The 17,017-nt window shown below is 43.8% G+C and overlaps 2 protein-coding genes across 2 annotated transcripts; both read left to right on the top strand.

Moving 5' to 3' along the window:
• Window positions 1-1,064: 1,064 nt before the first annotated feature.
• Window positions 1,065-8,614, top strand: nags (N-acetylglutamate synthase). The gene is made up of 8 exons (XM_030090555.1): window positions 1,065-1,566; window positions 2,750-3,030; window positions 5,500-5,713; window positions 5,796-5,976; window positions 6,539-6,578; window positions 6,671-6,802; window positions 6,886-7,068; window positions 7,168-8,614. Exons 1-8 carry the CDS (start codon window positions 1,192-1,194, stop codon window positions 7,346-7,348), a joined length of 1,587 nt encoding a protein of 528 aa, XP_029946415.1. The 5' UTR covers window positions 1,065-1,191; the 3' UTR covers window positions 7,349-8,614.
• A 1,461-nt stretch (window positions 8,615-10,075) lies between these two features.
• LOC115386807 (beta-1,4 N-acetylgalactosaminyltransferase 1-like) lies at window positions 10,076-16,745 on the top strand. The gene is made up of 11 exons (XM_030089273.1): window positions 10,076-10,134; window positions 10,969-11,079; window positions 11,310-11,416; window positions 11,554-11,591; window positions 13,253-13,319; window positions 13,563-13,676; window positions 14,982-15,068; window positions 15,335-15,516; window positions 15,928-16,071; window positions 16,250-16,478; window positions 16,552-16,745. Exons 1-11 carry the CDS (start codon window positions 10,076-10,078, stop codon window positions 16,743-16,745), a joined length of 1,332 nt encoding a protein of 443 aa, XP_029945133.1.
• The last annotated feature ends 272 nt before the right edge of the window (window positions 16,746-17,017 follow it).

The following is a 17,017-nucleotide window of genomic DNA, read 5'->3' as shown; positions in this document are numbered from 1 at the left end:
TTTTAACAGTAGATTCAAAAGATTAAAAGGACTATGTGTTAAAAGGTTCACAGTGATATGCTACGTTGACAAAACCAACAAACAATTGTCTTTGACTGGTGCCACAATCTGTTCAAAGTGTGCAAAATTAAGAAAGTGTCATTTTCTGCATGCTGTTGTACAAAATATGAGATGGGCTCTCCTCATAGTATGATTATCCCTATTTTGTGATATTGGGACTTTTCTCTGTGGAGTTTTCATGTTCTTCTCTAAAAATGTGCTTGAGATCAGCTGGTAACGCACAAACTGTCGACTCTCTGTTTGCCCTGTCCAAGATCGATCTGCTGCACCCACAGTTAGCTGGTGGCTGCTTGCTAACCTCATGAATTGCATGCATTTAAATAAAATAAGTTTCTTATCTATTGCTTCAAATTTGTTGCACTGACTTCACTGATCATAATTGAACTGTACAGTCAAAAAAGTTTTCTTGTATTACCATAATTGTCCACTAGAGGGAGACAGAACACGAACTAAAACATTGTACCAGCCACGCATCAAGCGACACTGATCCGGCTTCTTGACTTGTAATTAATCAATATGTAATTAATATGTCTGAAACAGGAAAATGCACGAAGAAAAGGGTGATTATCTGATGGGGATGCAGGTGGACCCCGGACCCCGCACCCTCCCTCGTGTCCTGGACTGTTTACTACAGACTGCCAGACTGTTAATGCACCTGCAGGACGAGGGGAACACAGGGGATCCATGCGTCCTCTATATTTAAAAAATGGAAAGACAAGAAATCATAAGAAATCTCTCTGAAGTCACCCAGCTCAAGCTACCCTACTATTTTTTAAATGCTTGTTGGTTGAAATGTAAAGCATTTTTTGCTGTATAATGTCAATTAGGAAAGGTGGCAAGAAAATAAAAGGATTCAGTTTAAATAAACTGGTTTTATGACGCAATTCTTTTTCTCTTAAAAAATCCTAACCATGTGTTTTCCGGGAAAATGTGCTCGGTTGGGAAGCTGACACCTGAGCGGCCGCAGCAGCGCGTCCTCGCGGCCTCGCGCGGGGTCCCGGACCCCTTTGAAACCTGACACGCGCTGACTCGGCAGAAACGGGGCGTAGTATGAGGCAGAGCGGATACCGGCGGATCCCGGACCTCCGCGCCGCAGCAGACTGACACCCCACCGACGGTCCAGCCTCCCACATGGCCAAAGTGAACAGCGGGTCGCCCGGCTGCCGGGCCGTGGTCATGGCGCAGAAGTACCTGTCGACGCCCTCCGCGCCGGTGCTTCCCCGGAGCTCCGCTCAGCGGCAGCGGCGCGTGCTGGGTCCGCAGCGGCGCATGGCCACCTCCGACGCGGCGGGCACGGGAGGAAAGCCCGCGGCTTGGGCCCAGCCGGAGCTCCCCGCGGCTCAGTCCAAAGCGGACCGGCACGGACTGTCGAACCGGAGTCTGATCTACCGGGACGTGAAGGCCTTCCTGAACGAGGTCGGCGGAGACCCCCGGGAGGCCCGGTACTGGCTGACCCACTTCCAGCGGACCAGCTCGGCTCAGTCCCCCGCCTTCGCAGTGCTGGAGGTAAAAACTTTCACCGAGTTCGGAAAGTTTTTAAAATGATCAGAGAAGTTATTATAACAGTTTAAACCCACGGCGTCCATTCATTGATAGTCAGATCTGTGAATTCAAAACTGAAATGAATCGGGTTCAACTTTAATTTTAAGTCAAACTGTGATAATTATATAAAAATCTATCAAAAATGCAATAAACCATGTCAACCCGTTAAAGATTTTAATATTGTTCGTATCAAATTATGTAAATATTTAGTAGGATGTCATGTTTGTTCTGTTTCTGAATATTAATTAAAATTTACAAAATTCAACTTTATTTTATTGAAATGCGTCATTTCACAGATGAGAAATGTATTATAATTCTCATTAATATGTATTTGTATTTTTTTAGATTCAAGTACACAATTATGATTCTTATGTCATATTGAACACCCAAAAAAGGGCTAATATTACTTTTCTTATTGAATTATGTCAGGTTTCTTTTTTTTATTATCATGAATGGTAGAGCATGGTAGAGAAAGTAAGAACTAAAATAATGCAGAAAATGTATTGTTTAATGATGATACCTGACACACTCCCACAAGAGTCTTGCTCTGGGACCCGACGGCGGTGACCTGTTCGCTGTGGGAATCAAACCTGCAAATTCCTGATCCTAAGTTGGCATGTTTAAACCTGTAATCGGCCCCTCAAACCCTCACGGTTTGGAGGTTTGAATCCCACTGTCATCAGTTTACCACTGTGGGTCCCTGAGCAGTTGCAGCAGTTGTGAATATTTCAGCAATTAATACGCAACACATTACTGATCTCGAAGTGGTTTCATGTTAAAATCTAGTTTTTACTCTTTATTTCTTGTTATTACAGTTACGAAAACTGTTAAAGCACATTTCCACAGGACATTCCTTGATTTAATAATCTAGTTATTTCACTAATAACTTGAATGTTTGTAGGTCCTGGTGAGACCCAGTGGAGGCCGGTAACGTAAACTCCTGACAGTCTTTTATCTGAGGACATTGAAGAAAAGCAAACGTGCTGTTGTTTTTTTCTTGTAAAGTCACGCTGTGCGCCCTAAAAAACGTTTGCAGCTCGGTGGCGTTCGAGAAGCGCTCCTGTAGATACACCAATAGTGCTGCGGTGTCCTCGGAGGACCCGCTGCTGTCACCAGATGAAATCTTGACGTTCTGTCTTGTTTCCAGGTGGACAGCTCCTCCTTCAGCAGCCGGGAGCTGGTCCAGAGTCTGGCCTTCGGCCTGTCCTTCCTCCAGCGGATGGACATGAAGCCCGTGGTGGTGATGGGCTCCTCCGATCGGCAGGACGGCGGGCTCGCCCAGCCGACGGCGGGGTCCTGCTGCAGCCGGCGAGTGGTGGAGCAGTGCCAGCAGCTGACCGAGGCTCTGCAGCAGCACTCGGCCACCGTCCTGCCTTTCTTCTCCGCAGAGTCATTCCTCATGCTTCATGAAGCGCCTCAAGGAAGCAGGTGAGGGCTGAAAGCGGCCGGTCCGGTTCAGTAACCTGCCTTCTTATTTTCATTGAGGTCTGATTTGAAGGTTTAGGCTGTTGATCCTAAACGAGATCCCCGCTCAGTGACAGTTGGTCACCGACAGATAAAGTTAAGTCTAAGTTTTTCTTCGTTGTCATATTTTTGCTCAATGTTTTGCAGTCACCACAGAGAATGGCTACAGTCTCAACTTAAAGCCAGTTTTGATGAAATCTTCTGATGCAAAATACAGTGAAATGTTCCCGTTGCAGTTTATTTTTATGTAGATTAAATCATCGATGTCCTTAAGGTAAGACCTTAAAACAAATCCCTCTATCTTACTGAAATATTACTTGTTATGCAGTGAAGTTGGAGACCGTAAGAAAAACTCGCAGTGCTATTTCAGTTTGAGCAGAATAAATACAACGAGAACACTCAGTGCTAGAATAAACTGTCACACAGGTGTGGAAACCCGAGCTGCTTTCTCACTACAACAAACAAACAAAGCGTCTGCTGTGGAATCAGTAACACATTAAGTGGTGAAACCCAACAGTTTCACAAATCAGCACCACCTGTGCTCTGCTGAGATTTCCTCCCCCTGCCAGTCTCCTTTCATCCCTGTTAAACATTCCACCAAAAACCAGATTCCACCGAAATTAACAGCCGTGACAGATATCGCGATGTTTAAAAAAAGACCAAACACACATACACAAAGAATAGTGTGAACAGCAGAAATCAAACACCTGCACCTCAAGGCTGGGCGCATGAGCAAAACCAAACATGAGAAGAACGAAGTAGCAAAGCCACTCTTCCTTGCCATTTCAGCACCGCACAGATAAGCCAGCATGTCCACAGTCGTGCATGAAATCACTTGCAAATTGCTCGTGCAAACATCAAAAAGCAACTTTAGAAAAATTCCGGCGCCTCCAGGCCAGGTGCTGGAACATAACCAAGCATGAGAAGAATAAAATAACCATGTCCTACTTTCAGTTGCTCTGAATTGTTCTCCTGCTGGCTGTCTGAAGGTTCCCAGGGCTCATGTTTCCAAGCAGATATCAGGAATATCTCGTGATGTTTTTCTCCATTTCTCCTCTTCACTCCATAGTTGGTGTTTTCTGATCCAGTCGGCCCTTGAACACACCATCAGAGGGAAATTAATGCTCCAAATTTACAAAATAAGGATTCTGCAAACAATAATTTGTGGAATTTATGCATTAATAATGCAAAACAATTGTCATTTGATGTCATTTATCAGCTTACCTGGTAGTTTGTTGTTTCAGACAAACCCTCCACTTTAGTTTTAATTACTAATCACATCTAATGATTATTAGTCTTCTGTAATCATTTCTTTAAACATACACTTAAGTTTTTCACTGCTGGAGTCATGTGTGGAGTGATCTACAGAAACCAGTCCCCAGTAGTTACAGGATCAATTCTCGCGTTTAAATCAAGTTTTCCATGCAATAAAATTATTTTGAAGAGGCATGCTTCTTCTTCTGCTCAAGAAGAAACTTAATACATCGTTTACCAGACTGTTTTCTGAGTTTGCTTGATGGAACTACTTCTTCTTCCGCCTGTAGCAGTGAAGCTGTGCTCAGGCTGATTAACTACAGGTGTGCCTAGTTAACATTCATGGTGCATTCAATGTCAGCTGGGAAAATTGAAAATTCCAAATTTCTGAAAATTGGAGAAAAAAAAATCTGACATCTGTCAGCAAAATAGAATTTTTTGAAGATTCTACTCTTAAATTTATACTTGAAAATTACACAGAATATTCAATGGTCACTTATTGTGTGAATCATCGCCACAGTTCGTCGTCAGGGGACAAGATTTTCCACAAAAACAAACGAACGAAAAAAAACAAAACAAAACAAAACACTGGTTTATTATTTATTTGAACTGCAACTATGAACCGAATAACTTCTTGGTTATATTGCACTATTTTTGTGTGTTACTTTAGTTCATTGGCACTGAGAGGAGCAGCTCTGCGTTGTCATACATTGTCTAGTATTAATAAAGGTTTTTTTTCCCTGTTTTATTCTAATATATTTCACTACAGTGTTGTTTTAAAAATATCAGTGCAAAAACTGAAAAATACTATTTTACTTTTTGTATTGCCTTTGTAAATCAGTTACCAAAGAAGAAAAAAGAAAACAGAATAGAATATATAAGCGTTATACACTTGCCGCTTGTTTTGCAAACCTGTAGAAATCAAGGATACTTAACTTCTTCCTTTTCTTTGGTATAAAAATGCAGATTTGAAAGTAGAAAAATGGTTCAAAGACACAGCTTTTTGACAGCGACTCCCAAGCTAGAGCTTTTTTAAAAAGCTCTGACTCCGTCTCCATGGAAACAGGGAAAAACCAAATGGCTATTGAAAACCAAATGTGATCATTCTGATGGTATCGGGTTGCTGTTTTGTCAGACTCCTGTTTCTCTCTGTGACACCTTGCCCTATCGCTCCCGCAGCGCGCCGTCCTTCATCGCCGTGGACCCCAGCCTGCTCCAGTGGAGTCTGGACTGCGGGACGATCCCGCTGGTGTGCCCGGTGGGGAAGGACGCGCACGGGTGCTCTGTGATGCTGGACCCCACCGAGGTGACGGCGGCCATCTCTCGCGTGCTGCAGCCGTGCAAAGTCATCTTCCTGAACAGCTCTGGAGGGCTGCGCAACCAGGAGCACAAGGCAAGATGGCCGACTCCGCCGCCGCCCGTTCGGATCGCCGTTAGAGATCACATCTGATTTCCCCCGCCGCTCTGCGCCACAGGTGCTGGGCACCGTCTCTCTGCCCACTGACTTGCCCAGCCTGTCGGTGGCGAAGTGGCTGAGCGCCGCCGAGCGCCGCCGGGTGACCACCATCGCCAGGTTCCTCAGCCAGCTGCCCACCGAGTCGTCCGCCGTCATCACCTCGGCCGACACGCTGCTGACCGAGCTGTTCAGCCACCGGGGTGAGACGGACGAGAGCTTCACCACCTCACACACCGGGATTCACTTCCTGTGGACTCAGATAGATTTCATTCCTTAAAAATACAGGCCCTAATTTAGAGTAACCTTTGACCTTTGATTTCCAAAGTCAGGGAGGTTGACCTGGTTCCCCTCGACTTGAACGGCCTTCATGAGGAAATCCGGAATCAAATGAAGCTTAATGTTGTTATTATTTTTAGCTTTATCACAATGAAAATCGTCACACTTCACATGTTATTGGCTTTATTACATTGTTAGTCGTCTCTAGTAATTGTCATATTAAATAATATTTGTTTCACAATGAGGAAAAATAAATGAAGAAAAGAGAGAAAAAGAGGTTTATTTGGGACTTAACATGGTTGGTTTCACTTTTGTTTGGACATTTGGATCCAGCAATCTTGTTAAAATAAATCTTTTTATCTCGTACAGCAGAAACACTTTCAGAGTTACTCTTACTCAATACGCCTCCTTTAACCTCATAACCACCGCCAAGTGCCTCATGTGTGATTGATTCTAATATATTCTTAATGATTGCTCTTTCCTCAGGATCGGGAACGCTCTTTATAAATGGAGACCCCATACACCGGTCAGTGAATATCTCTGTTGTTTGAACCGGATTCAGGTCGTGGCGTAAAGCGACTCACTTGTCGTCCCGTGGCGTGTTTGCTTTGCGCTCAGGTACACCTCTCTGGACGGGATCGACGTCGACCGTCTGCTGGCTCTCATCAACAGATCCTTCGACAAGACCCTGAAGCACGACTACACCGACTCGCTGAGGGGACGGCTGCACTCCGTCTACCTGTCTGAAGGGTTCGTACTGACGCCGCGCTCCACGAAAAAACTGAAAAACCGAGTGTGTGGTTGAACGAAATTGCACGTGTGTGTCCGCGCAGCTACAACGCGGCGGCCATCATCACCACGGAGCCGGTGAACAGCGGCACTCCCTACCTGGACAAGTTTGTGGTGAGCAGCAGCAAGCAGGGCCAGGGCACCGGGCACATCCTGTGGGACTGCATCCGCCAGGACCTGGGCAAACTGTTCTGGAGGTCCCGAGCCAGCAACCGCATCAACCCCTGGTAACACCACAGGAAGGCTTTCTTAGATGAAATCTTCTTCAGCAGCTTGACAATTTTATTGTTGTTGTTTATTTAACATGTGATTTCTGGTCTGTCCAGGTACTTCAAACACTGTGACGGCAGCTTTGCTAACGGCGTCTGGACCGTCTTCTGGTTCGGCCTGACGGACATCAGAGATTCCTACGAGCTGGTGGAATATGTCAAGCACCTCCCCGACTCGTTCCTCAGCTCGCCGGCGGACTCGTCCAAGCAGCCTCGGCCACCCGGCGCGGGATCTTGAACCGTCGCTCCAGTTCTTAGGTTTTCTCTTTCCTGGAACCAGAGCTACTGAGTTGAGGACAGTTTCATAATTGCAACTATAAATAATCCCCTATTTATAAAACTGGATGTAGCTCCAAGCAAAAACAAACAAACAAACAAAAAAAAAAACAGAACTTGAGAAAACGTCCACACCAGGCCTTGAATTGAAAAGGTAACTTTTCTAATGTGAACGCAAAATGGTCAAAGTAGTCTTTATTTTCTTAAACCTGTGGACCAGAAACACACACCTGCAGCGTTCAGGTCTGTCACCACGCTGACAGAGAGTTTGCACATGGAGGGATCTGTTACTCCTACCGTCTCCAAGGAATGAACATTTCTATTTTTTTGTGGCTGTGGGGATTTTTTTTTTCTTTTTTGAAACGCTGCTGGTGTTGTAGTAGTGAGCTGGATTTTGACCCACGGCGAGCCCCTCGGAGACGACTTGTATTTTTCAGTAACTGATGAGGAAACAGCGGCGTTTACAAAGTTTAAACTTTCTTCCACTCCTTACATGAAAGTTTATTTTATAATTGAACTAAAGTTCAAAGTAAAGAACTGGATGTTTCCTCTTCGACTCCGATGTCAAACATTTCTGCTCAACCTTTTTTTTTTTTTTTTTTTGTGGGGGGGTTGGTAGACTTATTAAATAAAATGTGAAAGAAGTGAGTTTTTCTGCTTCTTTTTCCAACATTACTTCAGCACTCACTCTCTGTTCTTCAGTATTACTGTGACTTTTTCTTTTGTTTTACTCAAAAGGTCAGATTACATATGTGACAAGCTGCTGAGTTTTGTCTGGTAATTACAAATCTGAGTCGTGTCCCGCTGCTTTCTAATGATTAGGAACTTTCTAAATACAGCGTGAGAAGTGTGCATGCAGGATATGAGTGAAAGGGTTCGTAGAACGGCTGTTTGCTGTTATCAGGCAGACGCTGAACGATAACTTCCCCTGGAGGATCCCCAAATATTCTGAGCTGTATTAAACATGGAGGATGTGGCAGCTTCTGAAAGAGGCTGAAATATCTGTGCAAGGAATAAAAACTACATTCAATGAAGTCTTTTTTTTTCTTCCCATTTTTCTAGTTTTTCATCATATTGGAGTGCTCTTTTTTAATTCCATGATTTATTAATATAATCTCTGAGTAAAAGAGATGAGGTGTTTGTGTTTACTGGAAATGGGGTTAGAACTGGACGGCTTGGCCGTCATTGTGCAGATTTTGGTTGCAGAATAAATAAAACTTTGCACCTGTTTGGGCTCATTTTTCTTCATTTTTCACCAGTGAAGGTAGAATTTTCCTTCTTCGTGGATGCTTTCGGTTCCAGAAACACTGATTTGGCAATATTTCAGTTTGGAAAATATAATCTGTGATACAAATATTGTTTTTCAGGGGTGGGAAAGTTTTCTTTACAAGTGCTTCTGTGACTGTTGCTGTTTCTTTTTTTTGCAATAAAAAGTGAAATGAAGGAGTTTTTCAGTAGAAAGTTTTCTTTTGAGAACTTTTCCTAGTTAGTTATTTTCTAGAACTCACTCCTGATAGCAGCATTCACCAGGTAGATCAGCCTCAGCTACGGACTGGAAGAACAAAATGTGCTAAACAAACGGGCGAGAAGACAAATGCCACTCCCTCTGATTAGTGCACAAATTAAAAAAAAAGTTGTACTGCAGCCATGCAGCTCTGTGTGAGGGGAGGGGCAACAAGTTGAATTTCATGGCAAGATTAAAGCATTTTTTCCTTGGTCAAGAACCCCCATCAGGTACAATGAAGCACTGAGGGAAAGGTACCAGTTGGCGCAGGATAAAAGGAAACCTCAATGAATCCTTCCATTGACAAAATGGTAAGATCTGCATTATTTCTATGTCTAATGGAGGAAATAATCACTCTGGAATCCAAGGAAATATTTGGCATTTAAATGAAATAATTCAGAGATGTAAGATATTTTCTTAAATGCTTTACTCACAATACACTGCAAATGGGAAAAAAAACACACCCTTAATGGACGATATCTGTTTAGAAATATTTGGAAAATGTTTTTTTTTTTCATTTGCATTTACAAAAATCAAGAACAAAACTGAGACCAGTTAAAATACTTGCACAAAACTCTCACTTTTGTGAGTTTGTGATGTTTCTTTTCACTGAAAAGTATTTCTCAAAGAGCCAAATAAGGAAACTTTTCTACGCCGTACAGAGATAGGAAGACAAGTCAACAACTTCTTGCTGTAGGAATTACTGATAAATTCACATGCAAACCAAATGAAGGAAGCAGAATTTTGCAGATTGGTGCCCTTGATGTCTTCATGCAGAACACAGTGTAAGTTTCCCCTGCTGTCACGGTCATTCACCGAAGAGTTTCTCTCCTGCAATCCTCCACTCATCTGCTGTTTGCCTTCATAACTGAATTTCTGCCCAAATCAAGGCCTCTTGGCTCCTTATCGAGCTGGACCACTGCTGTGTCTACACACTCGATTGGAGCCGAAGAGAAGATAAATGGTTTCTGGGTCAGGAAGACCTGTGGCTTCACAGTTCAGATAGCAAAATGGAAAAGGAAATGGATCCATTGGGGGTCTGAACTCTGCAGCTGTGAATCCACCAAACATCAGACAGACTAATGATATGTGCGTGTGTGTTTCCAGATGGCAGTTTGTGGGAAACCGACATACCCTGTAGCATTTGTGGGGTGTGTGATTGCCTTGGTGACGGGCTATTTGGTGATGGTCATCACCAATCCTGGAGCATTTGCCATCATCGACTCCCCTCATGACAAACCAAGGTAGCTGCACAGTTTTGTATTGCTGGTAAAAGTTCTTCAAGTAAATGTTCGATGCCTCTGCTAATATTTGTGCAGAGAAGCTGTATCTGTTTTTAGAAGCAGGCGCTTTCCTTGAGTGCAGAAAATTGAATCAAACTGTCTTTTATTGATTTTTCAGTAACTTTTGCAACAAAGGGCTTGATTCATTGGAAATAATGATTGTTCAAAGCTGTTCACTTGGTTCAGAGCAGTTTGAGTTTCTCTAATCAGTCGTTTTCATCATCTGGGACCTCATTTATCATCAGGGTGTACACACAGATATGTGCGTAATGAATGTGCATGAATATTTCCAAGCAAAGTACGGAATTTATCAACTTGTACTTATACTTACACTTATGAATGTGCGTAAATATAAGCACAACTCTGACCATGCTTATGCATGTAATCTAGTGGTAGAATAGAGAAACTAGAAATAGAAGGAGGGTCAGTGGTCCAGCTGGCTCTGTTGGGAGTGTGCTGGTCTCTCCATTGATAAGAAAATCAGGTAGAATTGCGTTACAGAGGATGCTGACAATTTCAAGCAGGATGACTTACTGACTTGCATATGTCCCAGATACGCATGCTTTTTTAAGTTCAGATTCATTTGTACTTGTGCACATTCTGAATTTCATTCATAATAGAGAATTTAGAGCCGGTGATGCATGAGGCCCCAGTGAAGACCTTCTAAAACCAGTTTAATTAGCTTTTAAATATCTTGAGAAAGGTTTTTCACTTCACAGCTTCAAAGATCTGACTGTTACCCTGTGAATGAATCTGAGCCCTCAGGTCACAGCCCCGCTCACCTCCCCCACCTAGTTCTTGCAACTGCTCTCGAGGTTCAGTGTTCCTCAAAAATAGAATTCCCCAGAATATATACAAGGACCTAGAGCAACGGCGGACGAAGGAGTTCAAGGAATACAAAGCCAGGTAAGTGATGGACGGACGAGCCGATAAACAAAGTGGTTAATTTGTTAATCAGAAAAAGGCAAATTGCAAATGTATATTTACATGCACTTACAGAGTAGACCAACTTCTTTAAAGATCAACAGATTAAACTTGCTATTAATATTTGCCTGTTTAATGGAATTTAGCAAAACACAGCAACCTCAGAATGCAGATGTCCTATAATGACAGTGTTTGTCCATCCCTCTCCTCAGGAGAACATCTGTGCTGTCCAACCTTCTCTATGCTTTGCCGAACTCACCTCTGCAGTATCCGATCCAGGGCTTTATAGTACAGCCTTTAAGAGCGACCATCATACCAGGTATGGGAGCCTTTATAGACACACATAAGTGTTCATCTATTTCCATGGTCAATTTTCATGCAGGATTTACTGCTTGTGAAACTCCAGTGATACATATTTGTCTTTTAATAACATCAGTAAATTCCTTTTATTCACAGGTTTGGAGTTGCATGCAGGGAAAAGAGACAGCTACAAGGTGAAGACGATTTTTCACTCTATTGCCTGATAACATTAGAGGCAGGAATTCAAAACACTATTTGCATTGTCTCAGGGTAAATCCATCTTTCCTCTCCTGGATATGAACCCTTAAGTCGAAATTTGTTTGTGCTGAGCTTTATAACTTTGCAAGTATGTCGTGCTGCTCACTTAAAGTTTTCAACAAAAATCGGTAAAACACTGTTACGGTCTGTACTGAGGCTCAGACGCAGACAGCAAGACAGAGGCGGATCTGAAGAGTGCAAAGATCGGTTTATTCTGGGGGTCAGGAAGTGGCGAGTCCAGGCGGGAGGTCAGAATGGGCACTGTCCGAATCGTCGGTGGCGAGCTTCTGTATAGCGTCCTGGCTCTGCGTCCTGAGACTGTCCGGGGCAGGCGGGCAGCTGGAGAGGCAGAGAGCTGCTGGCCGCTGCAGCGAGCTGATCGGTACTCCAACTGCAAACAAGAATAACTAGGTTAGCTTGAATAGCTACTAAGCTGACTGAACTAGCACACGTCACACACGGGCATTGATGTTACGATCCAGCGCTGACTCCCAGCCTGGGCATCGCTTAAATAGTGCCAGCGCCCCAAGCAGCTGAAAGTCATCCAGCTAATGGGCTGAACCCAAGCTGCAGCAAGCCTCCTCTTCAGCTCCACCCACCTGAAAAACAAAACAAGAACCCACACAGCACCACTAGGAGGCCGCTGCAGTGCGGGTCATGACAAATACAGTGTATCAGATTGCAACTAAGAATTTGTTTCCACATACAGCTATGGAACTGTCATTGTTCAAATGATTTGAGGAATTTATTGGCTCAACATGTTTCAAGAGGCTGTTTGGTGTATCACAGTAGAACAGTTGGGGTTTGGGGGTTTGTTTCAACTGCAATGATGCTCAAAGTCACTGAAAATGACTTTAAAACAAAAAGCTTCAAAACTTTCCATGTGAGCAGGGAAAAACTAACTTCTGAAACATTTTTCGGAAACTTTTCTGAAATTTTTTAGAGTGCTTAAGCTCGTGTCCGGAGTTTCCGTTCGTTTCCAATGTATGTATCATTTTTTAACAGAGCTTAAATGTGTCAGTCTGGTTCGATACTACAATATAATATTAGTATAAAGCAATATAAAAATGTATTTATGAGCCCCGCCTTCGTCTCATAGACCCCCATGTTATCTGAAAAAGTGCCGGTCAGCGTCAGCCGATAGATTACAAGCTTCCGTTTTGTCATGCTGTCAATCAACGTGTGCGCACAGCCAGAGAGCACGCGCACTCGCCCAGGCAGAAGTGAGTTCGCAACGCAGCAGCTGCCGCGCTTACCTCGGATATATCCATGATCTGCTGAACATCCACCGTAAACAGCTAAACATGGAGGATGCTGTAGGACTCGGAGGCTCTCATTTTCACCCGATGGATAATGCGCGTGCATAATTGAAGGGGCGTGGCTTGGTCGCTCAGAAGGCAGAGGGAGGGCAGAACCTCGAGATGTTGGATTAAAAAAAACTCTCATTCTTTCAAAACTCCAGACATGAGCTTTAAAGCTAAAGGATGGCGTTTTTAGACGGGTAAACAGATTTCATGAGATATTTTTCATGCTCTTCGTTGCCTTGTGAAGGACGATTTCTTTGCCTGCGTTGTAGTTTTCTGATGTGTTTCTCCAGGTGTCCCTGAAAGTGTCCATTGGGGTCCTGAGCACAGTGGACCTCGGTGAAGGGGCCATCGTGACAGGTGAGACTCGGCCATAATGATTGCCTTGGTGTAGTGGTTCGCACTCTCACCTCACGGTATTAAAACACATTTGATATTGGGGCTTCGGGCCTTTTTGATTGGAGTTAGCATACTTCCCTAACTGTGTGTGTGTGTGCATGCTGCACTTTCTCAAGAAATAAAAAAAAAGATCTCGCTCCACACTTGGCAAACCTTTTCCTAAACAGATCCTGATTGCTGTGACATTGTCTTTACGAATTCCAGGCGTTGGTGAGAGAGAGCTGACGATCGAGTCCAGCAGCCTGGTGACTCTGAATGACCTGCTGGCCAGCGTGTCCTACCGAAGCACCGTCTACCACATAAACACTGGAGACCTCGGTAGGTGTCCAACAAATGAGAACGCAACGTCAAATGAGAATTCTGTTGCAGGAAAGAATAAAAACAATGTTATGTAACAGTCCTCAGGCAGTAATATGAAAAAAAAAGCAATGTGTTTAGTTACAGTTGCACAGTATGGTTGGCAGTGGTGGCTGGTGGTGAAATTTGTTGGGGGGGCTAACAAGTGCTTGCATAATACAGATTAAATAGTTAACAGAGGTGCAAAAGCAACATCACCTATGATTCACACAGTCACATCAATTACAGGTACACAGTCCTTTAACAGGTCGACATGGGCCTACCTTATTTGAAAAGAAGCTCACATCGACGCCTTTCTGGAATGCAAACAGGTTAATCACCATGTCGTTGAAGTCGGGTAACTTTCGGATGAAGTCCGTCTCGATAGGCAGCATGGCAAGTGCAATCAGTCAAAGCAAATAATCCACCTGGTTCATGCTAACACCCGTCATTGCTGAACTTTTTCTCCCTCCTTCCCAACTCTGGCACCAATAGCAGCCCCGCTGCGTTAATTCACTGCTGTTGGTCAAAAGTCAGTGGCCTGTGGGCTAACTGAAGTTAGCCCAAAATGATCAGTAAACCACGGGGGGCGGGACATGACACCTGTCAATCACTTACAAGAACGAAATGAATGTATCTGCTGGGGCTGTAAAAAATCAGCCCATTTAGAGATATTCTATGTTTTCCTTTTGACTGATTGGCTTTTTTGTGTTAGCTGTCTTTTTGTGCTGGGAGGGCTTAAGGCCCGTCCATGCTTCACATGTCCACGTGGGTGCGCGTTGCGCGTTGGTCCGCGTGACGTAAAAATCGTCATGAATTCCTGTCCGCTAGGGTCCACACAGACAGAAATTCATGACAGCCCGATGGCTCCACTTAAAGACACCGAAAGAGTGAAAAACTCGTGGAAAGAGAGAGCAGACTCTGTCTGGAGGGAGGAGAAGGTCTGCAGACAGAAGTGAAAGTAACTAATCGCTCCAGCGCCGCCCCCGCGATTCAGGAACAGGAAAAAAAGGCTAAATAAACTTTAATACTTAATGATAATGTACTCACAACGTATGTGCTTAATTTTCTCTATATAATCTGTAATAAAGGAGCAGATAAACAGTCCGAAGTGCTGGAAAAGCTTCTGCGCGGTGATGCGCGGACACTCCAAAGCGAACGTGGAAACGCGTACATGTGAAGCATGGACGAGCCTTTAGCCCTGCTAGCCCATATATAGCAGCCGTCCCTGATGGTTGGTTAGTTTGGCATTGCAAGTGTTAAATATGTTGTTCTCTGTGTGCTCAGCATCTTTCCACTTTGAGGACCACAAAGCTGTTTTCCCCATAGCAATCAAACAGTCTGAAATACCAGTTCTGTGGGACATGGGAACAGGTAGGACGGCTGTGCTATTGGTTCAAACATGTCATTGGCCCCCATTATCCCAACAAACGTGTGTTGATGTTATCAACTTTCACATGCTGCCAAGAAAAAATGCTGACTAGCCTTGTTAGATGCAACACGCCTCAGTGGAAGTACCAGGGATGTGAACAATCAGAATCTGGATTCCTGAAACAGTCCCCTGCTATCTTCCTCCCATCATTTCTGTTGAAATCAACCTTTTTTCTGTTTTTTTTTTCTCCCCTCTCTTTCACTGTAAGACATCAACTCTCAGGTCTCCATCGCCATGAAAGCCTTCCTGCGCTACTCAAAAGTGAGAGTTTTGGTGGACAGCATCCGGCGTTTCTATCCCAAGATGAAAATCATCATCGCAGACGACAGCCCAGTAAATGAAAAGATCACTGGCGAAAACATTGAACATTATCTCATGCCTCCAGCGAAGGTCAGTGCACTGGCGCTGTAGAGTGTCGCAGTCCCGTCTCAGACAAGTTAGCCCTTGCTAACACACAGCCCTTGACACAGCTGCCACGTTCAGCTTCGTAGTGTCCTCTTGAACATCCCTCCAAACCAATGATTGACATGATTCTTAAACAATGAAAAAAGAAAGAAACTGTACAAAACAAACGAAAACATGATTGGGCCGGTTTTAGTCCATGAGCCTTATGTTTGACGGTGTCTAGATGGTCTAGATTATGTCTTTAATTAAGTATAACAAATGAAAATGTTAATAAATCAGGTATAATTTGCACATGGAAGGGAAAATGAATTTTTTTAAGTTTGAAACATGTCTTCATATTTTGACCCAAAATGCCTGATTAGATTCTTACAGTAGAATTCATCTTTTATCCTTCAGGGCTTTTTCGCTGGCAGGAATTTGGCCGTTTCTCAGGTCACTACGAAGTACTTCCTGTGGGTGGACGATGACTTTTCTTTTACGAAGAACACACAAATCGAGAAGTTTGTGGAGGTGATGGAAGCGAACCCTGAATTGGATTTGGTAAGAATGTTCAGACAGTCTCCAGGGGGAGAGTTGGAGTTCGCTTTCTTTATCTCTCTACATACGTACGTCAGGACACACAGGTGGAAAACCAGTGAAACGTTTGAATGTTTTGAAGTCTAGAATAAGACACACGATGATCTGAAAGCATTTTTCAGCCTAACAATGCTTTTATCAGGTCGGCGGTTCGGTAAAGGGGAATCGGTTTTACTTCACTATCGTACGTGAAGAGGGAGATGAGGCAGAGGGTGACTGCGTGTACAAGAGATCAGGTGGGAAGTTCCACTCTGTCCCTGGTTACCCACAATGCCATCTGGTCAGTGGAGTGGTCAACTTCTTCCTGGCTCGAACAGAGTCCGTAAGAAAGGTGGGATTTGACCCCATGCTCCGGCGAGTGGCGCACTCAGGTTGGTCTCGAAGCTCCTAAACTTTCATTCAGTTTGTCTCCCGTCGGATTCTGATTGCTCTTTCCGCCCACAGAGTTTTTCTTGGATGGCCTGGGGTCCTTAATGGTCGCCACGTGCAACGATCGATCAGCAATGCACATCAATCACCAGTCCAAAAAGGGACAATCTCATTCCTACTTACGCTTCAGACATCCTGGAAAAAAGGACAGAAACCTCAAACTGAGACGCCTCTTCTTCAAAAACCACATCAAGTGTTTTAGGCTTTAATAGAAATGGTAGGGACAAATCTGCAGTGGGTATTGCCCACTCAGAGCAGTGATTTTTTTTTTTAATTGTTCAATATTTAATTGTTTTTCAGTCTTTAACTGTTGGCTGTACTTCTACCTTAAGCTGTGATGCTATGAAATAAAATGTGGCAGAATCATTGAATATTTCTGAAGAATCCATGTCAAACTAAATAGTTTCAAATCTTTTAGTTTATCACTGTTCATTTTTTGAGATGCGTGCTGTGATATCACCATAAACTGTGCAGCCCGAGT

Source organism: Salarias fasciatus, chromosome 4 (genome assembly GCF_902148845.1).
Source record: "Salarias fasciatus chromosome 4, fSalaFa1.1, whole genome shotgun sequence".
In the NCBI taxonomy this organism is placed as follows: domain Eukaryota; kingdom Metazoa; phylum Chordata; class Actinopteri; order Blenniiformes; family Blenniidae; genus Salarias; species Salarias fasciatus.
The sequence above is the reverse complement of the archived record's forward strand: the minus strand, read 5'-3'. Positions and strand labels throughout refer to the sequence as shown.